Consider the following 27823-nt stretch of genomic DNA (forward strand, 5'->3'; position numbering starts at 1 on the left):
TTTTTTTTTTTTTTTTTTTTTTTTTTTTTTTTTTTTTTTTTTTTTTTTTTTTTTGAACAGGAAATATGTATTAGGAGCAGCCAACCACCTTATGACCAAGGGACAACAACACAGGCATTTGCCTAGGAGGAGTGTCGAACAAAAGGCCTCGAGAATTTTGAGCAAAGTGCCTCTGATTAAGAATGTTAATGATACAAGATCCAAAAAGATTAAACCAAGATTTTGACTTAGCAATATGATTCTGACGTTTGCTTCTACCCAAATGAGCAAATGAGAGCTCAAAAAACGATTTCAAATGCACCCCAAAGTTGCAGCTGACAGGAATAGCCATTTATGGACAACATGTGAAAGAGAGAGAGGTTCCATTGACCTACTTGTTAACGTGCTCTGACAGCATCATCGGTATGTGCACAGATATAAGGAGGGAGCACACTCTCCGGCATTTATAATACAAGATCAGCAATAAAGTGAAATACTATCGCCTGAGAGGCGTCATCCTAGACTATAATTTCCTAAGAGGGGGTCATCCACCATGAGTTAACAATGCATGTTCTCTTCATTGACAACCAGATAGAACACAATGTGATCATCGATTTTCCAGCGTAAGTGACGAGGACGACACCATCAACCATCACAATGGCTAAAAGCAACGAAAAGGAGGGGAAACAAGAGAACAAAACAAACCTCAACCCTGTCAGGGTCAAAATCAACATCTGATATTCCATCCACTGCCTGCTCCAATATCACCCTCCTAGCATCACCTTCACCAACTTTCTCGTCCTTCACATTGCCATCCATTGGATTTTGACAAAGAATATTGTCAGGAGCCCATTCCAGATATAACGGAGCGTCCCTAGGATAATGCCAAAATGAAAGAACCATTACTTTTAGGGGGAAAAAATCCAGCTTTTTTTTCAACCTTCCTTAGCAATATATAGGGTGAGAATTCAAACCTCTAGCCTTTTGATAAAAGATATAATACCTAAACCAATTGAGATATGCTCTTGTTGGCAAAAATTAAAATTAAAAATAAATAAAATAATAACTCCCCCACATGCTCACATCAATAATAAGAGAGGTAAAACTATATTTCAAATTTCAAAATAATTTGAAAACAATATAACCAAACACATATTCTCAAAGTGAGGGCAAAGATTAAAGGTAGCACTTGCATTTGTGCATCAAGATTTAATTTCGCCAAACACTTGACTCAAATAAACTGCACAAGATAGCATTTCAATGAACAAGGCACGCTCCATGTTCAATGCAACAAAGCTTTTGATCGAAGTAAAACAAGGGACACTCAAACAAGTAAATAACAAAAGGTAAAACTAAAAACAGAGCAGTGGAATATTCAAGCATTAAACATCAATGTTCAACAGATGAAAATGTTAATAGAAGGTAAAACTAAATTTAAAATACCACCGCTATTCACTATCCATACTAACCTAAAGTCATTGCTAACAAAGGGGCAGCAAATGAGTAATACTCAACACCTTCCCCATCCATGTTACACAACAAAAACTCTTATGGGATAAGACAAATTAAGAAATATCTTTTCTGGAAGATACACCAACTCATCGTTAATTATACTGCAACCACTCTATTTCCGCATAGTAGATAAAGATGTCATAATTCAAATAACTACAATACTTTTAGCATGATAGTTATACTTCAACCTATGATGCTTGCATGGTAAAACATAACTCCATTAAGCATATGCCACAAAATACCACAGTTGTTCTCAAACATATAAGAAAAGAGAATGAGCTCACTTGTAACGCTTGTATGCTAAACCTTTAAAAGCAGCACGGGCTACAGATGGCTCAAGAAAAATAACCTGATCTCAGAACAAAGCAGAGCAAAGGTTAGACGACAATAGATGAAATTGAGAAAGTCCATAAAGTTTATCATAAACAGTTAAAAGATTTTATCGGAGCCACCAATACTGAATGGTGCTTTAATCAATCCAGCTGATAAAAAAGTCAATCGTGAATAAATTATAATTGGTGGGCGTAGATGAAATCGTTTATTGTAAGATTAATCACGTAAGTGTTTAGAGAAATAATCAAGTCTATGATATATTAACTTATAAATATGTATATATATATATATATATATATACAGCAAGAATTACCAAAGCCAATATCTTTGTTGGTGGAAGAATGATCTTGTCCAGACTCCCAAATTTCTCAAACATATTTGCAAGTTCTCCTTCAGAAGAACCATAAGGCAAGTTTTTCACAAGAAGAATATGATTGCTCCTTTTGTGTCCATCAACTTTACCAGAAGCAAATTCCTCTAAAGATGCAACATTTACTCCAGCATTTGTGAGAGCCTTCTTTGTCTCTGCAACTACTTGAGTTTCACCCAAAGCAACTCGTACAGCAAGGTCATCAGACTCCCGGTCCAATAACTCACCCTTACTAACACCATATTTTCTAGCAATATTTTCAACAACCTACAGATAAAAGAAGAAAGGTACGTGACAACAAGCTCACAACAGAAATTTATTATTTACAAAAATGAGGGTGGAAGAGAACATTATATTTCATACCTTGTTATCATACTAATAGTGCCCTTGAAACAGCTTTTGACAAAAAAAAAATAATAATAATAATTAAAATAAAAAACACTTTTTCAAAAAGTACCTTTGAAAAAGTACTCATTTAAAGTGGGTTTAATATAGCATTTTGAGTGATTTTAGATTATTTAGATTATTAAAAGTGTTATTTTAAAATCATAACAAATAAAAGCATTTTAAAAAATTGGATCCATTTTAAAACTGTTAAAAGAAACACTAGAGAGATTAATTATACAAAAAGATTTTAAAGTGATTGACCGGAAATCTTCGAACTATGTAAGAACAAAAGGAACATATTTGTAAGTAATAGAATCACATTTGAACGTAGTGCAACCAAATAAATTTGTTAAAGATACAAAAAAATAATAATAATAAATAATAAATAATAAATAAATAGATATTTAAGCAAGCGGAAGAAAGTAATAGACTAGGTTATGTCATACTGTATCAGGGCGCATGAATAAACTATTCCATGCTCTTGTATTGCCACTAGCTTCAGACGCTTTTCTCTCTTCCTCTCTCTTTTTCTTGAAGGATTTTGACCTTTGGTCCTCTAAAATATTTTCCCTGTTGAGTGAGCAACATTCACCATTAAACATATTGATTTGAGTGGGGCGGAAAGAAAATAGCAATAGCATTCAAAATTGGGCAGTCCAGTCACAGAGAGCATACACTAACGGAACTTACTCTGGTTTCTCGAATGTTTTCCTCAGTTGAGCGGGCATGACATGCAATAATCGCCCTTGGAAAATTGAACTGTCCAATTCTTCAAGTGCCCTTCAGTTAAAATAGAATTGAAAATTTTTGTTAATAGGTTCAATCGTTTCAAGGATGTACATGAAGTGACAACATAGACAAGCATACTACTGTTATTTTATTTGAAGTTAAAATCTGAAGTTCAAAAGAGAGCGAGAAAGAAGAGGAAAATCGCCATAAAACCTTAATAATTTCAATCTTCAACTTTTTCCCATAGATCTCTAAATTAGACCAATCCAACAACCTAGAAGGAGGTCGAGATTAACTATACATCCTCGACTTAGCCATTAAATCCACAAGAAATACAATATGTCAAGACAAACAAAGATAAATAGGAACAATGACGCGAGTAAAACATTTTCATTCACCAATCGGTTACCTTTTTGCAAATTCTGGATGACTGTAAAGGATATAAGCAATGCCTTTAGAACGTCTTGTATCTTTATCAACTACAAGATGTACCTCCGAGACAGTGCCATATTTTCGGAAGTGCTCTTCTAACTCTTCTTCGCTGATGATAAAAGTTCAAAAAACATATTTTTAAAATCCCTCTATTTACAGAAAATTTGCATGAATAAAATTTAAACAAAAACAAATAATTGGCACAGTTGAATAATTGCAGAAAAGATAATTACGTCGCTGCATATGGAAGATTACGAACAAAGAGTCTCCCATTCTCCAGCATTTCATCCTTCTTATCTTCCAGAATTGAAGAGGATTCCTCCATGTGGAGTAAATCTGCATCACAATGATTGGAATGGTCCTCTTCTTCGGCCTCTGTTTCTAGTGGTAACTCGGAATCTACCATCTGAACATCCTTCATCTCCAATTTTTTCTTTATAGTTTCATCCTCATTTTTAGCATCCTCATCAATATTATCGTCATCACTGGTCTCTGAATCTGACCATTTCTTCGTCACCCTGCTGTTAAAATATTCCATATCCGAAATTTTATCATCATGGGCAGAGTTAGTATGCAATGAAGTTTTCATTTCCTCAGCTTTATCTCCATCAACATTCACCAACTTCAGTTGGTTTCCATCTATCTTTTTCATGTGACTTGGTTTCTCCTTTCCTTTTCCGTTTTGATCAGTTTCTGGAGCCATCAAAATGTCATTTGCCCACACTTTTGAATTAACCCGAGGTTGTGTCACTTGAAGAAACTCGTGGATTTTAGGGTCATCATCTTGAATACTCAATTTAAGGTCATCACCCTCTTCTTTAGACCCCAAAAAACTTAAATTTTTGTCATCTTCTACTTCCATCCCATCCTTAATGCCCTTCTTTTCTTTCGAATGTTTACTCCAAGGTCGGGGAATTTTTGGATCCCCAACTTTCCATGCACTCTGAGAAAAAAAAAGTAGGGTTTAGTAATAATCAAGTCAACATATGTATCTTCGTATCCTGAGGGCTTCAGGGAACTTTCTTCACTACCTATGCACTCTAATTGATTATCTTTACACAAGCAAAACAATTCAACCTTATCAAAGATATGATTCCAACTGAAGATCTCATACACAGAATACTTAATCAACATACTTCGCAAAATGACCAGGCATTGCCATTGCAACACAACTCGATCAAAGAAAATATATGAAACCATCTTGTATAATCACTTTCTTTTCTCAAATTGAAACCGAAATAACATCACTGAAAGATCAAAACAAAAGTGGAAGATAAGCCACCTCCCTAGCCATCACAGGGCTTGAAAGGCAACCAATTGTCAAAAAGTAAAAAAGAAAAAAAAAAAAAGTTACACCAAATAGAAGCTAGGCATTTGATAAGGTCCCAAAGGTCTACGAAAACTAAAATTCTTTTCTTCAAAGATCCTTCTATTCCTCTCCATCCAACAAATAGTAGTTTTTCCTATATGTAATCCAAATAACTAAAGTGATATAGTCTTCACCTTAAACAAATGCCCACACAAATGCGAAATGACACTTCATTAGCAATAATTGTAGCAACAGGTAAACTAAGGTTTGATACGTTCTGGAAGAATCAAAAGGTGTTAGGGTTTAGGAGGCAAATAAAAGACCGAATCACTAAACCAATGGAACCATCAAGAAATCTAATGTGTTTGATATGAGATGCTTCTAAACTCTCATGATCCTAAACCCTTTACTTTTCCACTATCCTCTTAAATTTTGTTAAGAGCATACCTTCATTACAATAACATTATAACTCCAACTAATACGTATACTTTCCACGTCTTGTTTGAGCACTTGAAGCTAATGAATGAACAAACAGCCCGAAACATACATAATAATGTCCTCAAGAAGAATAGCAAGCATAATCAGAAGAAAGCAAAATAGGTTACATCCTTTAATTTCTGGGAAAAAATCACATCTTCCTTGTATTGTGTTTGAATAGTATTGTGATTGGTGCTAATCATCAATCATTTGATGTTTTGGTACTATATGGTTGGAGTGTAGAGTTCAAATTTCTATAGTAACAAAAGATCACAAGCAGAAAACTTCCCCGGACCAAAAGCAAAAATATGAAACATCACCAATAATGTAAAATAACAAGAAATAGAAAAACTGATACAAGGCCAAAGAGTACTACAGACCTCACAGGCGATCCTGTGAGTACTGAGAAAAGATTTGTTGAAATAATGTATCGCTGCTTGAGCTTCATGCTCCGTGCGAAACCCAATGAAAGCAAATTGTCGGCTCTTCCCATCCCTTGAAAAAAAAAAATTAAGAAGAAAATAGCAACTGTAACCAAAATCTATGAAGAAAAATCATTATGATATCCAGTAAGAATCAAAATGACACAACCAAAGGCAGAGACATTCAAACGAATCAAGAATGGGATATGAAAAATACTTGGTCCGCATAAGCTTAACATCTGTAATCTCTCCTTTATCAGAGAACAAAGTACGAAGGCGATTGTCATCTATGAACTTGGGCAAATTCTTCACACATATCCTAGACCTGTTATGCAGAAAATTCTTAATCAAATTTCTTTTAGAAAATAACATACTTTTCCATTTTCCAGGGGGACATATGAAACTTTGCAAGCAAGGACAAGAGTGAGCTCACGTGGAATCAGTCATTGTAACTTTGAGGCAATCTGATCAATGAGGCTTCTGAATACCCACGTGAAACTTATAGGATCTAGATGCAACCTGGACGAAATCATAAACAAAAGGCGTAAGTTGCTCAATGCCACTCATTAAGCTAGAAGGTAAAGAAACACACAGATCAGAACATAACCCAGACGAACTATCCTTGCTGTTAACAAGAAGATATTAGACATCAAAAGGCGTAACACAAATATTTCATCCAAAAGGTTTAAGGTATATCTAATCTACCCTGAAAGTATCTAAGGCTTCTTAAATCAAGTAAATGAAATTCAAAGCATATATATACGGCTCTTATTTCTGGTTAATTTAAAGAATCAATGGTTATCGTATTGGTCAATCCAAGAGAGTTCCAAATTTATCAAAAGAAACATACACATTGTCTTCTCTCCAACTGCAGTCTACAAATATAAATATGGTTGATATTGGTCAATTAAAATAACTCCTACAACCTAGGAATTAAAAAGCGAATCAGATAGTGCGATAGACTACTTCGAGTGATCCTCTGATAAACAAAGTAGAAGGGAGATTCTGTAAAATTCATGATCGCGGAGAAAAGCTAACTTTCAGCTGAGCACAGCGATCAAAGCCTCAATTGCAGCAAATCAAAACGGCAGTACACCCACGCCCCCATAACCACAAGGCTTTTTTCCTCGTTTCCATTCGGCTATTCTTATTAACGATATATAAATTAAACAACAACTCCTCCATTCTTTCATTAGACCAGTCTTAATTTGTGTTTTCCAAGTGAGAAGAAAGACATATGCAGATCGGTGGAATACCAGTAACAACAACAGTGTAGAAATCGGCGCAGGACCGCTTGGAGGACGCTGCGGTGGCGAAAGACGGCGGCGGCGGCGGTGGCGACACCAAGTGATGAGGAGACGACGTGAAGAAGAAGAAGAAGAAAGTGGCGCGAAGCATGGGACAGTGAGAGGAAGATTAAAAAGTTAGGTTTTTTTTATTTTATTTTATTTTTTTCCTTTTCCTTTTTTTTTTTTTTTTTTTGAAAAATATTCACTTTTTTATTAATTGATATAATTCAAATTACCAAAAGACCCATCCCTCCAAATTAAATAAATCAAATCTTAAAATTATATATTAATTAAAAGTAAATTAAATCGAAAGTAAATTAATATACTAAAAGAATTCGTATTAGCCTCGTAATTTTAAAAATTTAAAGACTACGCGTTCTCAAAAAAAATATTATAAAAATTAAAAATTAGATTAAAAACTAATTTTTATAATAAGATTTCGTTTCAAGTACACTACAACTATTGTTTCCAAAAATAAATAAATAAATAAAAATCAATATATTAAATAATTAAAGAGGATAAATCCAACTCTTGGGATGAAAAACAACAGGATTTGTTTTTCATAACATTATTAAATTAATTAAACACAAGAATTTGTACTTAACCTGTGCGTGGGATTTTTTTATTTTATTTTATTCATTTTCGAGAAAAATGTACTTTCCAACATTACCCTTTTCTCTTATTAAATATTTTATCTTTTATAATTTAAAATGTATGAATATAAAAATGTTTTATTATATATAATATAAAATTTAACAACAATAATATTTCGATAATTAGAATTAAATACATATATAAAAGGACAAAAAAGGGAATAGGGGGGGCAAAATGGTAAATAACAGTGAAGTGAAAAGGAGACATGTCTAGGAACTTGTTGCTGCAGCCATGAGGGAAATGTCGAAAGCCGAGTTGTCGTAATGCGTGTACCACCACCAGTTCATTCTCCACCACCGTTCTCTGAAACCCTAATTCACCACCGCCGTCCTCCGCCGTCCTCCGCCGTCCTCCGCCGTGCCTGTATCAGCTACACACAAAAAATAAAGAATAAAGAATGGAGAAGGGAAGATTAAGGGAGCTCCCTTCAGTCCAAGAAAGGAAGGTTTAAGATTCAATCTGTCTCCTGCGTCATTCACTCATTTAATGAGCCATTTTGAACTCAATATTTGGATGAATGAGTCAGCAGCTAATTGAATCTCACCGCCTCCCATTAGTGGACTAAAGAAAGCTCCCTCTTTTACGCCTAAAGTTTCAAACTTTGCACGACCCAATTCAGATATGGAGCTTGGTTGTAAGTTCCATAGCCATGGAAGGCCTGGGAAGCCTTCAAATTTCGAACCAGGGTTGTGAGAAGAAGAAGAAGACGAAGAAGAGGAAGAAGGAGATGGAGTGAGAGATTTGAAGGGAATTAAGGGGTTTTATAGGGGAAATTAGATAGAATTGGGGAGTTGTATCCAAAAATAAAGAAATTGAAGGGTTTAAATGAAAGTTTGATGGGTTTTTGTTGATGTTTATGGAAACCCTACTTTAAATTAGCCCATACGAGCATAGTTCAACTGATATAAACGTTGGATTAAACATAAAAAAGTTTATGGGAAACCCTAATTTAAACTAATTGCCAATACGAGCATAGCTTAACTGATATAAACGTTGGATTAAACATAAAGAAGTTTATGGGAAACCCTAATTTAAACTAATTGCCAATACGAGCATAGCTCAACTGATATAAACTTTGAATTAAACATAAAAGGAGAAGACAAAGGAAGTGTGAAAGTTGGTAAGGTTTGTTTTTGCAAGGTAAGATGTTTCCGATGAGCACAACCCATTTCGACAAACTTTTTGCCCTTTTCCTTTGTCCCCAAAAGAACAATCGCTAACGATGCAAACTTGTTCCAATCAAACCCTTTAACTCAATGTCTAGATTTGAAAAAAGATTGAAAGGATTGAATTCTGGATTAGGTCGTTACAAATGGTATAAAAGCAGTATTTTCTCGCGTTAAAATGTAGTTTGGATAGGAACCAAGATAGAAGCTAGTGGGCATGTGTCACCCGAGCAAATAAATGATATATGAATGAACCAATATCATATTCGAATAAGGGGGATTTTGAGTATAAGATAGTTAAGAAATACATAAAATAATTGAAATGATTACTACTCTATTCACTCTTGATACAATACTGAACGAAAGTGGTGCAAAACCTATGGTTGTTTTAACCTTTTTCGTTGAGTTGGTTTATGTTCGGGCTCGAGAACAAGTACTTCATCACGTGGGTTATTATTGAGAACATTTGATATTAGTGAAAATGTTCTTATCGGTGTTGTTAAGAATATCGTTCTTCTTAAAGTCTCCTCTAACTTGATTATTAGTGAGTAGTCGTAGTAGTTGAGTCACTCGAGCATCATTTTCGACTCTAATATCGAAACGTGATTGACGTAAATTGTGAAGGTAATCTTAATTTATTGTTACCATTATTAACCTCTAGTTGAATGGGGTGAAATTAAAATTAGAATTGAAGGAGTAGAAGAAAAATAGAAAGAAAAGCAAGTCAATGATAATTTATTTAAAGATGAAAAGAAACGACAGTGGCAGTCAACCACTATTTCATGTTACAACGCATGTCCTGAGGACACAACAAAATAGGGCCTCACAAAATGAAAAGATGTGGGACATTATTATTTTCTATTTTCTCTAATCATTTTATTATGAATTTATGAAATTTATTATTCACTTAGATTGAAAATCACTTTATTATAATGTTTTTAAGCTTTACAGTCTTAATCTAGATTAAGGCATCCAAATATTTGAAAAGTATTTTTTTTTTAAATTTAATCGTCAAAATATAACCATTTTATCTTTATTTTTTGAATTTTGTAATGATTTTTTAAAGTAAAAATGTTTTATACTAAAATTCCCACTAAATTGTTACAAGTTTTAAATTTTAAAAACTAATTTTTTTTTACACTGAAGTTAAACTAATTTGATCTACAATTCTGATAAGAGTTTATGCTAGAATCTTCCGACTGAATTTGAGGAGACATAAACCTAAACTTCTAACATGTATGGGACTTCCTAGAATTGAGAAACCTTTTCGATCTTATTAACCAAAGAAATCAAGCTACAAATTGCTGGACGTGTAGACAAAAAAGAAAAAAAAAATTACACCTTAGTACTCCTTTCTTCACAGGAATCCAAGACTACAGAGTAGTCCTCACCGATACCAGTCCATAATGATCAAAGTCGAAATGTGGACCTACTTGACTTTTTTTTTTCTGAGTCTCGATGCCAACTTATGCTCAATTGTTGGGCTTTGATCTCAATCATAAAGTTGCTTATAGTCTCAAAGTCGACCATAGTGCTCTTAGTCGGTTAACCTAGGTCTCTACATTTTGCCCTTACTAAAAAAAAAAACTATATAAGAAAACAAAGGGGGTGAAATAAACATTATAATTATAAAATTTGAGCTTCCAACTTTCTGAATCAATATCAAACCAAAAAAAGCTGCAAATTGCAGGCTTTGGTTATTCAGGAAATGGCACACTTTTCTTTTACCATTTGTCTAATCAGCCATCACTGTCTCTTCTCTTTCTCTTTCACTTTTCTCTCTCTTCTGTAAATCCATGGCTTGCCTTCTCTCTCTCTTCCCATGCTTGCTTTATAACCATTATTGGTCCATTTTATAAACAGATATACATTTTCTCATCTTCTGGGAAGACAGTGATGTCTCTGCCCTAATCAACCAGAGACTTAGATTCCCATTGATTTTTGTACTCTTCACAGAAAAAAGATCAATGATTGGACAATTCATTGGTTACATTTCATTACCTGAAGCTAATTAAGCTCACCCAGGAACTATATAGAAATACAATGATATTTCACCATACCCCATTTTCTACATGTTACAAAGAATGAACCAAAACATCACAATTCTTATGTTACATAGATTCTAAATCATTTTCCTTCTGCTCAAGGATAACAGTAGCAAGTGCAACTCGGTATGCTGAAGATCTTAAGTTCCTAACAAGGACGTAAATTTGTTCTTTCTTTTTTGAAAACATACCGTCGAACTGTTGCTCTCGAAGACGAGCTAGTAACGTTGCTTCACAAAGACCCTCTGCAACCGGCTTCTTGCTGCAGGAATGATGTCAAAATATCATAACTAAGAAGAGAATGATGTGTTATTATACATATGAAGTCTATGTTTTGAGATAACCGTAGTATCCGAACCTTCCGTGAACGAATCCAGTGGTGACGAAGCCGATGGGCCACCTGTGAGATTCTCCAGCAGCATCATTTTCTGGTAATTGTAGTTCCCACATTGTGGGCGACTGTTCTCTGAGTTTGAAGTAGTGCCTTACAGCAGATTCGGGAATTCGGAGTGCTTTTTCGTCGTCTGCTGATCTGCATGAACATATAGAATGAATGTTAAGTGCCAAACTTTTGCAACATTTTAACGAAGTAAAGAAAAGATAAATCACCTTGAAGTCCACAAAGATAGATCAGCTGACTTGGGAGCACAAATAACAGCTCCCTCTTCAAACGCACCTTTCTTATAAGCGCGGAGAATCACTCTAAGGAAACATGATTTGCTGCTATAACTTATTCGGTCGATACTACTTTTGCACTGATCTAGTGTGCTTTTGTTGTTAAGATACTCGAGAATTCTAGCCTTTTTATCTCGTCCATGAGGAAACAGAGGCAAATGCCCAAGGTTTATTTCATTCAAAAATTCAAACAATGAAGAAGATGTTCGAGCCACGATTCCGTTGAACAATTTCTGATCGTGAACACCAACCACTGCAGTTTCACAATTTGCATCATCAAATATCGATGATGAATCGGTGTGAGCCATATTTTTCTCAGTACAAGCTCCATTGCTCTCCACTCCATCACATTCCTTGCTAAGTGTCAACTGGACACTATGCCATGGGGGTGGAATGGGAACCCTAAAAGATCTTGAAAAGGAAGAAGAACACTCAGCTTTGTTGTCAACTGCGGTAGATTCTTTTGTCATGAATCGTGAGTACGCAGTACAATCAGGGAAATCCCAAGGAAACGATGGCAATCCCACCTACAATTTAAGCGAAGGGAGATATAGGTAAGTAAATATGTGATTTCTACTACTGGGGGATAATTTGAAAGGAAACTTTTATTGGAACATTTCTTACTTCACACGCAATCCAGTGTCTCTCTCTCAAACCGATTGCCCGAGCCCCCTTAGATATTAGAGGAATCCAAAATGCCTTAACCCAACTTACGGGTAATATGATTGACCATCTGAAATACAAAGAAGAAATGCATTGCCATTGTTAAACATTCCCTAGAAGACCTGCCGTCACACCTCATTATCATCCATGAAAACACACAGCAGAAAGATGAATCAACTCGAGTCTTGTGAGATGAACATGGTCAAAAGGGTTGAATGTCGAGTAAAATAGAACCCTTCATATGATTTTGAGTACAAGTTTTCAAAGAGAATATACACTTAATGAGAACAATCATGTAGAATAAGAGGGCAAAACAATGCACTAGTTTAATCATCAGAAAAACCAAACATGTAGACATTGAGCGACCAGAAATCAGAAAAATAACCCAAACTCCTTGCCCTAAATAACAATGTCAGTGGAATTCACAAAATCAAGAAAAAGTGGTTACCTTAAAAGAGTACTGCTTTCGTCATTCTCATTTAAAAGCAATGTGGGACAAGCACTTGAGCATTGCAATGAGCTCAGATCTTTCGCCATCTCTGCAGACGGTTCATCAAGGCAAAAGCGATTCATCCGTGTATGATGTCTTGCTGCACAAATAACAGTATCTTCAACAGGGGCCCTCATTCCACTTTTGGCATCCCACAATTCCTTGTTCTCAAGTAAAAAACCATTTTCGTCAATTCTTGAATCCAAAGATGATAACATTTCATTACTTTTTGGAATTTCTTTATCTTCAGAAAGAATTGCTGAGGAATCAGCAGGGTTATGCATTGAAGTTGAATCTTGAACGTCTGTAGTCTTTTCATTCGGTAGCATTCGAGGATCTTTGAAAGCGATGGATGCAATTCCATATGATGGAATGTAATTCTCGTTTTCGCAATTGAACAATGTCTTCAAATGAGAATTACCATCAGGACCCCCAGTGGAATGCTTTTTCAACTGCCAAAGATTCTGTGAAGCACTGCAGGAGTAAAGTTAGTTATTAATCACTATGGATAGCATTCATCTATGACAGTAAGACAAGATGTGCTTCTACCGTGTCATAGGATGCAAAAGATTTTCAAGAAGCTGGGATGCATTTGAGCCAAATACTTCCAATTTTGCAAGTTGCCCTTCTAATGAAGAACAGTAAATTGGGATATTTTTCTCATCCATCTGAGATAAAAGAGAAAAGACAAGACCTCAGTAACTAATTGTAAAGCAAAAATCTTTTCAACATACTAAGTGAACTTTCAGCTTTTTTTAATTGAAAAGATAATCTCATCAAGCTTGAAAATTTTGCAAGAGAAAATTAGATAACCACTCAAAACATAAAAATTTGCAAGAGAAAATAAGAACTTTACTTGGAGCTGAGCTCATTTAGGGAAGTGGGGAGACTTTCAGTTGGTCCCTCCACTTGTAGTGATCTAGAGAATGTTTTATTCTCATTCCTATCGTCGACAAACCTTCTAGGGTACAAATTTAAAAAATTCACTCAATGTTTTGCAGATACTTTTCTTGTTCATTTATATAATATCCTTAAAAAAAAAAACTCAGAGACTAGAGAAAGACCATAAAAAAAGAGGGTAAGGGGAGATGAGATGTCCCCACAAGATCAAAGGGCTACAAAAAGGAGGTCCAATTGGTCATAATCTGATGGACGTGAACATAATATTTACCTCCTTTTGGCAAGCGAATTTTAGAGCATCATATCCTTCACAAGAGGCAGAAGGATGTAACCAAACCCAAAGCTGGCGTGAAGTAGAAGACGCGTCTATGCCATCCATTGTCTTAAATACACTGCAATTATGATTATTAACATTGATTTCTTTTTTTCGATAAGGACATGGACGCCACATATATGTTACAGGAGCAATTGCAGTAGCACCCGGGACCCTGATATCATGAAGCTGCAGAAGAACAAAGTCAGTAATTACATATCCAACTACTTGCATCATTAAACTATGCATCATTAAACTAGTAATAATGAGTAACCAGATGACATACAATTGCTCTACCATAAATAACACCAGAAATAATTGCATGAGAAATGTCTTGAGAATGAGATACTATGGATGGTTCCAACACCATTCCTAGAGCTGAGATCAGAGAGTCCTGTAGGCACATGAGAACAACCTTTAGAAAACAAATGATCAAGAAAAACATAAATTATTTAAAACTATAAACAAGTCCTAATCACATGAAAAATTGAAAGGCACAAAGGAAAGAGGCTTCCCACCTCTGGACCCTCCAACTGGACGGGAACGTAATAACTAGCATCATGTATAAGCACTCCATCATTGTACCATTTCAGAAGAGCTCTAGAACCCTTACCTCTGGCATAACAGAAGACCGATTTTAGTTCTAACACATAAAAGTCTCAAACTGCAATTGTCCTTTGCATAAACAAAATTCTAGAAGAAAAAAACTACATTAACAAATAGGTTAATGGTCCAACTTCCGATCATTGAGGAATTTCACATTTTATGATCAGCAATTACATTAATCATATTTCCCTTTTTCTTCTTTCAGGACATTAAAGAATATTAAACAAGAAAAAGTAAAGTATTACCTGCCCTGCAACCCTAGAGGGAGATGAAAACCCCAAAGCTTAGTCATAGTGAAACGCTTAGCATGCCAAACATGTGTTCTAAGCCTTTTGGTGCCATCCCCAGAAGTAGAAAATCCAATTCCATGATTCATTTTAAGCTCAGCTCTGCGACGTATTTTCCGAGAAGCCTTCTTCTCGTTTTTCGCTAAATCCAGATGGGTGGTATCCATTTTCATTTTCTTATTTTTCCTTTTCCTAGAAGCATTAGTTAAATAAGAAGAAGTTCTTCTCCTCTTCGACCTTTGATCACAAGTATTACTATTCATCCGATTCAAAATGATGGATTGAAGAGCTTCCAGCTCAGACGCCCGAGGGTCTACAAACTTATGCACATTGAGATTTCTGGGAATTGACCTGTCCTTACCGCTAGCAGTGACGACTTTCTCCCCCATCCTGATATTTCAGCAAAAGTTCTTCAACTTTCAATGCTATTATATCAGAAAGAAGTGTTTCACGTGCTCCAATTCTTCTCCTTGGTTCAAACTCTTTCAAAAAGATCTTGATATTTACAAGCTTGATCAAATAGTATAGGGGCAAATCTACAAGAAAACAAATATTGAAAAAGCTTTAATTCCATCCAATCATCAGAAAAGGAAACCATAACCTATAATAATATGAACAAACCATAAACCCCATCCAAGGATGAATGAACATTCTATACTCTTCTGCCCGAAACTGAGGCTAACATCAATTGAGAAGTGTTCCCTAAAATAACAAAGCTTTATGCAATGATACTACCAGGGTTTTGGATAGACATTGGACAGAGAAAAGATTATAAGCTGTTGGATTACACATTTTCCACTCGACACCAATTATTATTTCAGCTACTTCGGATTCGCCAAAACCCAAACCCAGAACCAAAAAACATCAAGCCCAACAGAAAACCCCATTCTCTCTTATAATATGCTCATTCTGATTCAACATGTGCATTAAGCACCGAGATGGTTGCAAAAAGCAAAAGGAAACAGAGAATCGTATATAAACCATAAAAAAAAAAAACAAAATCAACAGAGAAATCAAAATCACGATAGCAGAAGCGGCCCAGAGCACCAACAGAGAAAGTAAAAACGATCAAAGAAGAAAAAGGCAATAGAGAAGAAGCATTCTCACTGTTTATGTGGAAACCTGACAGAAGAGATGGAACTAACAACGTCAGGGTTTAACGAGCATGAGAGATGGAAGAAAACAATATGAAAACAGATGAGAAGAAAAGACGGAAAAACGGAACGAAAGAAGAAAGGAAGATATAGATTTTGGAACCATACCTGTAAAGAGATAGTGGAAAACTCACTGCGAACTGCTGGAGGGAAGCGGCGGCGCCGGCACCGTTAAGAGTGGAAGACATTAGGCGGCCGGGGCGGTGGGAGGAAGATGAAACTGCATAGGGCTTCTATTTCTTTTTATTTAATTAATTAATTTAATTTAATGTGGCGGCGATTAGATAGGTTAAGTACTGAAGTTTTTTCTTGGTATTTAAATATTAGTAATTTGAAAAATTACTAAAACACAATATAATTTAATGGAATTTATTAATTATGCTATGACGTAAATGCCATCGTAGAAATAAATTGTGTAAACAAATAATAAATAAATAAATAAAACTATTAGTGTTTTTTTTATAAATTATTGAACACAATTAAATACGGAATCTTTGCCCTTCAAATTTTAATTGTTCTAATAATTTTGAATTAATTGTTAATGGATAATTTAGAATAAGAATATATATATATTTTTAAAGTATATTATTATTTTATTGTTTATTTGTTAGAAATAAAATATATGAAAACAAAAGCCTAGCATTATATAAAGGACGTGATAATTTAAAAATTATAAAAGATTCTTTTTACATAGATAGTTAGCTACGGGCTTCAAGGCGTTGGTTTGACCCAGGCCGTATACGGGCGGCTTAGGACCTTGGTTCGACGCGGGCCGTATATGGGCGCTTTTTACTGAGCCAGCCTCCCGGCATATCTCTCCGGAGGCTGTGGGAGAAAGAAGGTAATTTCAGTCATTTTGGCATTTCATCGAACACCTTGTCGGCGCCCCACGTTAGAAGATTGGTAGAAGTGTACCAAAACTTCAGCAACTGGGCTTCTTCCTACTTCAAAATTCCAGGCTTCTCATTCCTAACTCCACTCGTTCGATTCATGGGTTTCGATGCAAGATCACAAAACTCAGTATCAACACAATGGAAAGCCGCAAAGAAATACACTTCCAAAACCTGAAATTACCTTTAGGCAAATCGTCGAACACTAGATGTGCAGGGTTTGATGAGAATTGATGAGAAAACAGGGACACGTGTCCTAATTTAGGAAATAATCATGGGTCCCCAAAGCAAAGTCATGCGAGCTTATGCTCAAAGTGGACAATATCATACGATTGTAGAGAGTCGTGTCAAAGTGGACAATATCATACCATTATAAAGAGTCGTGTTCATCTAAAAATGGTTTCTATCGTAGCTTTGAAAACGAAATAGATTCACACAAGCTGATGAAGAATTGGTTCTACAGAGTAATGCCGGTTTCTGAGAATTCAAGTTTTCCTTGGCCTTATTTTCATCCACTTTCTAGCCTAACCAGAACCATATTTTAATTCAACTATACATTACAATATGGGTTTGAATCACCGTCCCTTAGTTTACCTCAATTTGTTAAACCATACATAAGAGAGAAACCATTTTAAGGTCTAAATCAAACACGCTCTAATTCATCCAAGATCAGATGCCAGATTGATATAATCAAAATCCTCAAGGTCTAAATCAGAATTTCAATATTTTCACGCAGCATTAATGGAAGAATAATAAGACTAATGACTAAACAAAAGGGAAATTCCTTCAATTTGAAGTACAAGGAGATGTAAAGAGAACTAACACAATACAACTTAATGGCCATTCTTTCTTTCTTTTCTTTCCTTTTTTTTTTTTTTCCTATTTTTCCTTATTAATTATTATTTATAGCAAATACTTGAAGCCAGTAAAACTATCTGCTATCTACTCCCCTAAGAAGCATGGAAGACTGTCCAGATTGTGATACAAAGAAGAAAAACTACCAACTTTTGAAATGGGCAAGCAAAATCAAGTTGGAAATTTGCACCCAATTGAAACAAAGAAAGAAAACCAACCAAATGGGCAGCTCAAAAGCTCACTTGAGAATGCTAGCACCAGCGCCAGCATTGCGAGCGAGCTTTGTCCACTCTGTGTGGAAGGAGCCCTGGCGATCCACTCGCTCATATGTATGAGCCCCAAACAGGTCTCTCTGCGCCTGCACAAGGTTGGCAGGCAGCCTAGCGCGCCTGTACGTATCGAAATAGGCAAGGCTAGCACACATACCTGGAGTGCTGATCCCCGCCGATATGGCCAACCCAACCACCCTTCTCCAAGCAGCCTGCCTCTGCACCATCTCTCTGGCGAACTCGGGATCCACCAACAAGCTTGCAAGGTTAGGATTGCGCTGATATGCCTTCTTGATCCTGTCCAAGAACACAGCTCTTATGATGCACCCACCTTTCCAAATCCTTGCCAACTCTCCCAAATTCAAGTTCCATCCCTTCTCCAAGCTCTTAGCCCTCAGCAAATTCATTCCCTGAGCATAGCTGCAAATCTTGGAGGCATACAAAGCCTGCCTCACATCTTCAATCAATTTCTTCTTGTCAATCCCACTCCTCACTGACCCCACGCTGTCATTTAGCCCCGCCTCCTTCAACACCTCAGCCGCACTTTCCCTCTCCTCCTTCAACCCACTCAAGTACCTACAATCTAACGACGCTGCAATCGTTGGCGCTGCGATGGAAAGCTCAGCAGCTTGCTGCACAGTCCATTTCCCAGTTCCTTTCATCCCAGTCTTGTCCAAAATCTTGTCCACCAATTCACCATCACCATGTTCATCTTTAACTTTAAAGATATCAGCTGATATCTCAATTAGGAAGCTCTCCAGCTCCCCCCTGTTCCACTCAGAGAAAATGTCAGCCAATTCAGTATTCGATAACCCTCCAACGTGTTTTAAAACGTCGTAGGCCTCGGAAATCAGCTGCATATCACCATATTCAATACCATTATGCACCATCTTAACGAAATTACCCGAACCCCCTTCACCTATGTAAGTAACGCAAGGACCATCGTCAACTTGAGCAGCTACCTTCTTCAGAATATCCTCAACATTAGAATAAGCCTCAAAAGACCCTCCAGGCATCAACGACGGCCCATGGCGAGCACCATCTTCACCACCAGAAACCCCCATCCCAAGATACAGAATCCCCCGATCAGAAACCTGCGCAATCCGACGCTCAGTATTCTCATACCACTCATTACCACCGTCAATGATAGCATCACCAGGCTCCAAGTGGTCGGAAAGCGCAGCAATGGTCTGATCGACAGGCAAGCCAGCCTTAACGAGGATAATAACCGATCTAGGGCGCTGAATAGATAGAACAAAATCGCGAGGATTATACTGACCAAACAGAGGAAGATTACCTTCGTTATGGGCGCGATCTACAGTCTCATCGACCTTGGAAGTGGTACGATTGTAGACGGAAATAGGGAAGCCTTTCTCGGCGATGTTGAGAGCGAGGTTTTGGCCCATAACGGCCAAGCCGGCAAGGCCTATGCGAGAAAGAGCTGCAGAAGCTTCCATCGTAGCTCGGAAATGGAGAGGAGAGAGAGAAAAAGTGATGAGTGAGAAAGAGACGGAGGCGCCGAGGTCAGAAGTGGAGGCCGCTGTTTGGATGATGAAGAAGAAGAAGATAGATAAATAAATTGAACGCAAAAAGAAAAAGAAAAAGTGTTTTTTAATTTTTATATTAAAAAAAATTAAATTGGATTAAACGGACCAAGAAAATATCGTGACGGACTCGTCGAGGCTGTGAAGGGTCACTGATTTAATTTTTATTTTTTATTTTGGAAAAGGAATTATTATTTATTAACCTAAAATTTGCTTCTGTTTCAGGCGGCTGTACTTTTGTAATGCCCTTTCAAACGGCGACGTTTTGAGATGGACTTGTTAAGCTACCATTAATGTTTTGAAATAGTATTTTAGTTATAAGATTTTAAAATTATTCAATATATATAATAATATCATTGAATTAATAATTATTTTTTAAAAAAAAGTATTGTAATTAAATTTTCAACGAAAAAAAATTAAAATAAAATATGCCAAATAGTCCCCTTAGCCTTTAAAATTTTCAATTTTATCTTTCATATATTAAAAATTCTCAATTATGTCGTAACGAAATGTTTAGGATTTAGAGTTTAGGGTTTAGGGCACACAACAATAGATCGATTCATTCAACATAATTCATTTCCAGTCAAATTTGAATAAATTAGACGGGTTTGACCTCTTGCTCGTGCTTGTTAATTACAGTGACGGTGGGCACATTTGTTGCTTTAGCATGCACCAGTAGCCACTATAGACAACTCTATTAATAACTGTCAAGCTCATTTAGCGCTCTATCTCCATTCTGTACTATGGACATCTCTAATATTTGAGGCATTACTCTATCATTGTCAGCTACTATCTAGACAACTTTATCGGTAACTCGGAGTGTTAAGGAAAGTGATTAGAGCACGTTAAGGCATTCCTACGACAATTGCTCTCATGCATGCCTTGTGACGATTATCGAAAGTCAAAGATTTCTGAATTTTTTTAACTTTTAATTTGGAATATAATAAATATTTAATATACTTTTTTTTTTAATTATCCTTCTAATAAATTTTGATATATTCAATATCTATTTATTTTTATTTTTAAAAGTAGCATTGTTGAATATTATATATATATATATATATATATATATATATATATATATATATATCTAATTCAACCCCTCAAATTTTCTATATTTAATAAAAAAAACATTAATAAAAATAAAAATCAACGAAATTCATCCAACAAAAATAATTTTAATTAATTACGTATGATGAGAATGACAATGTGTAACAAAAGCTTTGATTATGTTAATTAATTATGTCTAAAAGGTCGTTAATTCCGGTATTAGGAATCAAATTTAAAGAAAGGGCCTACCAAAGCTGTATTTTGTGGCAGCCACTACACTTCGAAAATCAAAATTCAAAGGCCATGGCTGAAACCCAGCAATAGTAATGGCGGCTACCTTCACCCTTTTGCTTCCTTACCGTAATTATACGTTTTTCGTCTCTCATCTGCAAGTGGGTATTTGTTTATTTCAGTCAATCGCCATCCTCGATACTTCCTATTCATCCCATCCTTTAACAGGACGACGAGGATCTGAACTCTTGTTCATTTGACCCTTTGATTTTTCTTTATAACTTGGGCGGTTGTATCGATTCGAGATTTGTCTTCCTTTGTGTTGGGGTTCGGGAGTTCTCTTGTCTTTGATGATCATCGATTCTTTTCTCCGTTAATGGTTTTTGACCTCGAAATTGGCACTGTTCGAAGTTATCTGTTCATCAGTTTCTTGGGTTCTTTGGGGGTTACTGTTACGCAATCGATTAGCGGTTCTCCGCATGGATTGGTGTTCTTTTGATTCTGATATGCTTTATGATTAAAGGGTTTGAATCTTGTTTACTGCTTTTGTCGGTGGATTTTGGAAAATTCGTGGTATTAGAAACTTTCTGGTGGGGGAAATTTGGGGCTAGTTGTTGTAGTGGGTGGGTGGGATTTTGGTTTAAATTCACGGGAGAAATGGTTTGTCACAAGAAAGTGTGTTGAAGCCTCGAGGGTAAAGCTTAAATTTCTCATCTGCTTCTGAGATATTGCAAATTTCTGTTCATCCTCTTAGTTATTTCAATTAGTTTGCTGTTCTTCAGCGTTGTTCATCCTTTTAGAGAAGGGAAGGGGAGCAAAAAAAGAGTGTGTGAGAGATTTGTATTTGTTTTTGCTTTATTAATTTCCTCGTTGTGTTTTTGGAATGGATCATTCTGGGGCGGTCAGTAACCAGAAACCGGCAGTTGAAGTTGCCAAAGACAAGAATGGTGTGGACCAAGTGCTGCTTAGGAACTCTCGTGGAGCTTCAGCAAGGGTACCATATCCCTTTTATTCATCTATTTTACAGTATAGGATTCTACTTTAAATTATAAGTTTAGTGTTGGGGTTGGACCATTTTCTCTGTTTAGTCCTAGAAGCTTTGGAAAGTTTTGATCACTTTGATTATGACTGAGTTGCTGTGATGTTGTTTATAGTTTAACTGATCGATAGCTTTGTCGTGTCGGCTTCTGATTATGTGTATATGAGTGGTATATTATGTACATGGTCTTTGTGATGTTTCTTCCTAGTATTGAGACTCTGAATGTGATATCCATATTGGTTGGAGAGGGGAACGAAGCATTGCTTATAAAGATGTGAAAATATCTCTCTAGTAGACGCGTTTTAAAACCTTGAGGGGAAGCCCCAAAAGGACAGTATTTCATAGTGATGGGCTTGAGCTCTTATAAATGGTATAAGAGCTAGATACTGGGCGGTGCTAATGAGGACGCTGCACTCCCAAGGGGGTGGATTGTGAGATCCCACATCGGTTGGAAAGGAGAACAAAGCATTGCTTATAAGGGTGTCAAAACCTCTCCTTAGTAGATGCGTTTTAAAACCTTGAGGGGAAGTCAAAAGAGGACAATATCTACTAGTGGTAGGCTTGAGCTATTACAATGGTATTTAGAGTTAAATACAGGGAGGTGTGCCAGCGAGGACGCTGGGCTCTTGAGGGGTGGATTGTGAGATCCCACATTGGTTGGAGAGGAGAACGAAGCATTGCTTATAAGGATTGGAAACCTCTCTCTAGTAGATGCGTTTTAAAACCTTGAGGTGAAGCCTAGAAGGGAAAGCCCAAAGAGGACAATATCTTGAATCGTACCCAAATTTCAGAAATCCGATTTTGTTTTTGAAACTCAGATGATATCTATTGAAATCTGAAATTTTTAATGAAGGATACATAGGTACAAGTAAGTTTCATAAGCTTATTTTCAGAAAATAAACAACAAAATTGCTATCACACAAAATCATAAAGGTAATAACTGTTCTTGTTCTTGATGTGTTCTTTATTGCTGTATCAATGATCCAGGTTAGCTTGCATGGAGGCCAAGTTCTTTCATGGAAAACTGAGAAAGGTGAAGAATTATTGTTTACCAGTACTAAGGTAATCTCCATCTTCTAGTTCTTCAACTCGCCAAAGCCTAAGCAGAAACAAAAGCCTTTGAAATGCTACTCATTGCTAGGCAAAGAACTGTTGTTTCAGTGTCATTTTTGTTTTGTCTGCTCTGGTTTGATATCATGGCTTAGATTAACTTTCTTGGATCTCTCGTAATTAGTCAGGTCGGGTCGGGTCGGGTCTCGATTCTCACAATTGTAAATAACATGTATAAAAATTTAGCATTTCCTTTCTTCTCCATTGTAGGCAGTTTTCAAGCCACCAAAAGCTGTGAGAGGAGGAATTCCAATCTGTTTTCCGCAGGTACGTAGTGCTTATTTATGTTTCTCCCCTAATTTGTTTCATATTACCTAACTAGTGAGGCTAACGGTGATACGTAACAGACTAAAGCGGATAATATCTGTTAGCAGTGGGCTTGAGCTATTACAAATGGTACCAAAGCCAAACATAGGGCATTGTGCTAGCGAGGACGCTGGGCCCCAAAAGAGTGGATTGTGAGATCCCACATCGGTTGGAGAGGGGAACGAAACATTTCTTATAAAGGTGTGGAAACCTCTTCCTAGCAGGCGCGTTTTAGAACCTTGAGGGAAAGTCCAGAAGGGAAAGCCCAAAGAGGATAATATCTGCTAGCGGTAGGCTTGGGCTGTTACATATGGTATCATAGATAGACACCGGGCGGTGTGCCAGCAAGGACGTTGGTTCCCCAAGGGGGGTGGATAGTGAGATCCCACATCGGTTGGAGAGGAGAACGAAACATTTCTTATAAAGGTGTGGAAGCTTCTCCCTAACAAACGCGTTTTAAAACCTTGAAGGGAAGCTTGAAAGGAAAAACCCAAAGAGGACAATGTCTACTGGCAGTGGGCTTGGACTCTCACACATTTGCATTAATTTTATTGATTTGTTTCGTTACATATGTAGTTTGGGGCTCGTGGAAACCTCGAGCAGCACGGGTTTGCTCGAAACAAGATTTGGAAAATCGACGATAACCCTCCTCCTCTTACTCGTGGCGAAATCAAAGACAAATCCTGCATCGATTTGCTTCTTAAACCTTCTGAAGACGATCTGAAAATATGGCCACATAGGTTAGAAATGAATTGATCGTCTCCTTTCAAACTCAGATTATGAAGCTCAAGATGATGATAACAGCAACAACAACTTTTTTTTTGTTTCTCCCAACAGTTTTGAATTCAGACTCAAGATCTGTTTGACAGCAGATGGCAATCTCACTTTAATATCACGAATTCGTAACATCAATTGCAAACCTTTCAGTTTCTCCATTGCATTCCACACATATTTCTCCATTTCTGATATCAGGTATGAGTAGCTCTTTGCATACTCTTCTTTGATGCTTTCCAATGACACTATCTACTGTTCTTACAGTGAGGTAAGGGTCGAGGGGCTTGAGATTCTTGACTATCTCGACAACTTACGCGATAAACAACGGTTCACCGAGCAAGGAGACGCCTTAACGTTTGAATCCGAGGTAAAAGCTAATAACCCAATTGTACTTAAAACTCCCAAGTTGATATTGGTTCAAAAGTCTAGTCCCTTCATTAACTATTCATTCACTCGGCAGATCGATCGGGTTTATCTTAGTTCTTCAGATCTCGTCGCCGTGCTTGATCATGAACGAAAACGCACATTTGTTATAAGAAAGGAAGGACTTCCAGATGTTGGTAATATCATCAATCCCCTCTGATTTTAAGCAATATAGCCAAGCAGCTTCCTTAATAAGAACAAGATGGTTGTTTGAATTCTGGTTTCTGATCATGCAGTGGTGTGGAATCCATGGGAGAAGAAATCGAAATCCATCGTCGATCTCGGGGACGAAGACTACAAACAGATGCTATGTGTCGATGGAGCTGCAATTGAGAAACCCATTACATTGAAGCCAGGCGAGGAATGGACTGGCCGTTTGGAACTATCCATCCTTCCCTCGAGTTAACGACCCGACCCAACCCGACCTGACTCAACCCGTAAGGTCATGTAAAGAAGAAAGGATCGAACCCGGTCGAGATCCCGGTAAAGCCATTGAAGTTTATAAATGGTGTATATGGTAGGTAAGTAATTATGTGGTTTGTTCTAATCAAATTACTGAACTGTGATATACTATAGTTGTCACATATATGTATGTATGTGATGATTATTTGAAAATTTTCCCTTTCAAAATTAATTTTATTTTATTATTAAAAAAATGCCCACGGGAAATTACGTTTATGACCTTTGGTTTTATTTTTTAAACAATAATTAATCTATGAAACTTTATTAAATAATTATAATAATTCTCATATATAAGAAAATACATTATCTAAATATATTGAAAAAATGAATAAAAAAAATAAATATTGGACTAATTTCCTTATTTAAAAAAAAATTACAATTTTTGAGTATATATATATATAGATATTAATTAATTCATATTAGTAATAAACTTTTTTTATTGGTCAAATGTTCGATTTTTATTCTAATCGCTGTTTTAAATAAAGAAAAAGAAAATCTTTCAATTCACCGTGATAGTTGATACCATATTTATTGACATACTCTTTTTTTTTTTAATTATTATTTAAAAAAAAACAATTAGTTTATAGATAATTGTGGTTAAATTACAAAAATATATATAATAATTATTTAATTTTTAGGGAACGTTTTAAATTACGTAGTGAATTCTATTGAAATGTTGAAATCAGGTGACGGGTACAGGTACGAGTACTTGTACCTTATTGTTTGTGCACGTTTTGTGGCTCAATAAGTACGCAAATTTTGACTAATGCCCCAAACATTATACAACCCAAAAGCCACCAATTCAAACGAAAAACAAAAAAACAAAAAACAAAAAACAAAAAACAATGTTTTGTTGTAGTTTGTGTCCATTAATTATGATGTGAGAAAAAACAAAGGATTTTGTCGAATCCCATGTTCTTCTTCCTTTGTTTTCTTATTATATGTTTGTATTTCACAACTTGCTTACCAAAAGACACTCCCTTTTTAATTCCATTTCTTTGCTGCCTCCATTCTCATTTCCCTAAATTTTGTCTCTTTTTTGGCTTCATTTGCATCTCCCCCTTCTTATCATTTATGCCCTTCATTCACTCGTAACAATTTTTTACGTCCATCGAATAAAATTATTATAATAATAATAAACACACGTGACAGTCGAAACCCATGAATCCCATATTACGTCCATCTTTTTCTCTTTTCATGTAACGGTTGAAACCCACCGTTAACAAAACAATCCAAACCCACTACTAACCACACATATTGTCTTAATTAGAATTTTTTTTTTTTTTTTTTTTCTCCTATACCGCTATAGATAAGATTTGGTTGAATAGGATTTTTAAGCCAGAAAGTAGTATGAAACAAAGTTTTTATACCATTGATATCTTTGTTATTTCCTTCCAGATTGTAAAGTCACCGTCACAAAGATTTTATTATCAACATGTGAATACTATTCTGTCTTTTTTAACACGTATAATTGTAAATATTATTTTCTCGGGTAAATTATATTTATGATTATGCATACATTAAATATATAATTTATTGTAATATTATTAATAATGAAATAATTATAAAGACCATATGCTTATAATCACTAGAAGTTACCAAATAATCCAAGCAAATTAAGCGGCAAAACAATTTGCTGTCCTCTTCAATATTTTCCAATATTATTTAAATTAATTAATATTTATGCTTATTATTAGTTAATGACGATTATGAAAACCCAACCACCAATCATTAAATGATAATACAATTAATTATTATCAATTCAACAATATATAGTAATTTAAAATTATAATTATGGTACATTTAAGATACGCTAAAAAATTATATAGAATTAATCTCAGTTAGTTTTTTATTTAAAAAATTAATTATACTAAAGTCCAAATGCACGTAGACATTTACAAAATTGCCCCTATTTAACCGTTTCTGTTATAAAAAATGGCTGCAACCACGCGAAAAAGAAGGGAGGGTAAATCAGTAAAAAGTGCAGGACGGCGTCGTTTCTGTCATTTCAGCCAAATTAATTATAGTTAGCTATTTTTTTTTTGAAGATTCTAATTATATGTAAACAATAATAACAGTTTTTAATTATTCGTGGGATGCGAAGCACAGGAATATTTCTCTTCTAATTATTATGAAATTAATTTAATTTTATTTGAAAAAGAAAAGGGGGTGAAGATGTGGGTACTTAAAAATGGCGCCAAATTCAAGGCTGCCTCCCACGTTACACTTTGCTGACACCATAACGGTCTCTTAAAAACTTCCATTCACTACTGATTTTACAAAATTGCCCTTCTATTTTATTTTTACCCCTATTTATTTTTATAACCATCATTTAAGCCTTTAATTAGATAATTACGAATTTTTAAAGATTTTAAATATCTAATTTGAAAAAGAATAACCGAAACCATAATAAATGGTAATTAAAAAAAAATGGTTAAGATTCAATTTAATTTTAGGACAAAATCGTCTCAGTCAACAAAAATATCACTTTGAATCGCTAATTTCCATAACAAATCTTTTGCCCAGTCAGCACCCACTCTCCTTCTCTCCAGCTCCGTTGGATCTCCCACTTCTTCAGTCCTCATCTGCCACGTGTCGTAATCTTGCCTCCCCTGTTTTTGCGGCAACTCGTGAAAATATCCCCCGTCGCTGGCATTCCAACTCCCCCCCCCCCCCCC

The 27823-nt window shown here is 35.8% G+C and overlaps 4 protein-coding genes across 5 annotated transcripts in view; 1 reads left to right on the forward strand and 3 right to left on the reverse strand.

Moving 5' to 3' along the window:
• LOC111437499 (multiple RNA-binding domain-containing protein 1-like) overlaps positions 1-7348 on the reverse strand; it is a 10099-nt gene extending 2751 nt beyond the window's left edge. Inside the window, exons 1-11 of the mRNA XM_023075499.1 lie at positions 7207-7348; positions 6384-6469; positions 6168-6275; positions 5909-6023; positions 3976-4685; positions 3720-3851; positions 3272-3361; positions 3028-3151; positions 2138-2461; positions 1776-1840; positions 685-853 (exon numbers count right to left, since the gene is read on the reverse strand). Coding sequence (XP_022931267.1) covers positions 685-853; positions 1776-1840; positions 2138-2461; positions 3028-3151; positions 3272-3361; positions 3720-3851; positions 3976-4685; positions 5909-6023; positions 6168-6275; positions 6384-6397 — 1851 coding nt within the window. The 5' untranslated portion in view covers positions 6398-6469; positions 7207-7348. The remainder of the gene's footprint in view (positions 1-684; positions 854-1775; positions 1841-2137; positions 2462-3027; positions 3152-3271; positions 3362-3719; positions 3852-3975; positions 4686-5908; positions 6024-6167; positions 6276-6383; positions 6470-7206) is intronic.
• Positions 7349-10651: 3303 nt separating this feature from the next.
• LOC111437649 lies at positions 10652-16471 on the reverse strand. 2 transcript variants are annotated; one of them, XM_023075717.1, is made up of 11 exons: positions 16301-16471; positions 14997-15574; positions 14664-14760; positions 14432-14539; positions 14104-14334; positions 13482-13600; positions 12891-13406; positions 12404-12512; positions 11714-12306; positions 11463-11636; positions 10652-11366 (listed from the first exon to the last, which is right to left on the reverse strand). In XM_023075717.1, exons 2-11 carry the CDS (start codon positions 15425-15427, stop codon positions 11171-11173), a joined length of 2574 nt encoding a protein of 857 aa, XP_022931485.1. In that variant the 5' UTR covers positions 15428-15574; positions 16301-16471; the 3' UTR covers positions 10652-11170. The 2 variants fall into 2 exon arrangements, with proteins under 2 accessions (XP_022931485.1, XP_022931486.1); XM_023075718.1 differs by lacking the exon at positions 16301-16471 and adding an exon at positions 16161-16181.
• Positions 16472-17825: 1354 nt separating this feature from the next.
• Positions 17826-19774, reverse strand: LOC111437529 (6-phosphogluconate dehydrogenase, decarboxylating 2, chloroplastic-like). Its single transcript, XM_023075538.1, has one exon. It carries the CDS (start codon positions 19661-19663, stop codon positions 18176-18178), a length of 1488 nt encoding a protein of 495 aa, XP_022931306.1. The 5' UTR covers positions 19664-19774; the 3' UTR covers positions 17826-18175.
• Positions 19775-21071: 1297 nt separating this feature from the next.
• LOC111437534 (putative glucose-6-phosphate 1-epimerase) lies at positions 21072-25317 on the forward strand. Its single transcript, XM_023075545.1, has 8 exons — positions 21072-22025; positions 23058-23132; positions 23391-23447; positions 24063-24226; positions 24324-24458; positions 24525-24627; positions 24721-24820; positions 24920-25317. Exons 1-8 carry the CDS (start codon positions 21915-21917, stop codon positions 25087-25089), a joined length of 915 nt encoding a protein of 304 aa, XP_022931313.1. The 5' UTR covers positions 21072-21914; the 3' UTR covers positions 25090-25317.
• Positions 25318-27823: the final 2506 nt, after the last annotated feature.

Source organism: Cucurbita moschata, unplaced genomic scaffold (assembly GCF_002738365.1).
Source record: "Cucurbita moschata cultivar Rifu unplaced genomic scaffold, Cmos_1.0 Cmo_Scf00064, whole genome shotgun sequence".
Lineage (NCBI taxonomy): Eukaryota > Viridiplantae > Streptophyta > Magnoliopsida > Cucurbitales > Cucurbitaceae > Cucurbita > Cucurbita moschata.

Excerpts from the sequence above, each read along its gene's own strand:
- LOC111437529 (XM_023075538.1), bottom strand. The coding sequence starts at position 19,663 with ATGGAAGCTTCTGCAGCTCTTTCTCGCATAGGCCTTGCCGGCTTGGCC.
- LOC111437534 (XM_023075545.1), top strand. The coding sequence starts at position 21,915 with ATGGATCATTCTGGGGCGGTCAGTAACCAGAAACCGGCAGTTGAAGTT. Across the intron at positions 22,026-23,057 it reads CTCGTGGAGCTTCAGCAAGG|GTTAGCTTGCATGGAGGCCA; the intron begins GTACCATATCCC and ends TCAATGATCCAG. Across the intron at positions 23,448-24,062 it reads TTCCAATCTGTTTTCCGCAG|TTTGGGGCTCGTGGAAACCT; the intron begins GTACGTAGTGCT and ends TTACATATGTAG.
- LOC111437649 (XM_023075717.1), bottom strand. The coding sequence starts at position 15,427 with ATGGGGGAGAAAGTCGTCACTGCTAGCGGTAAGGACAGGTCAATTCCC. Across the intron at positions 14,540-14,663 it reads TCCAGTTGGAGGGTCCAGAG|GACTCTCTGATCTCAGCTCT; the intron begins GTGGGAAGCCTC and ends ATGTGCCTACAG. Across the intron at positions 12,513-12,890 it reads GAAAGCAGTACTCTTTTAAG|ATGGTCAATCATATTACCCG; the intron begins GTAACCACTTTT and ends TTTGTATTTCAG.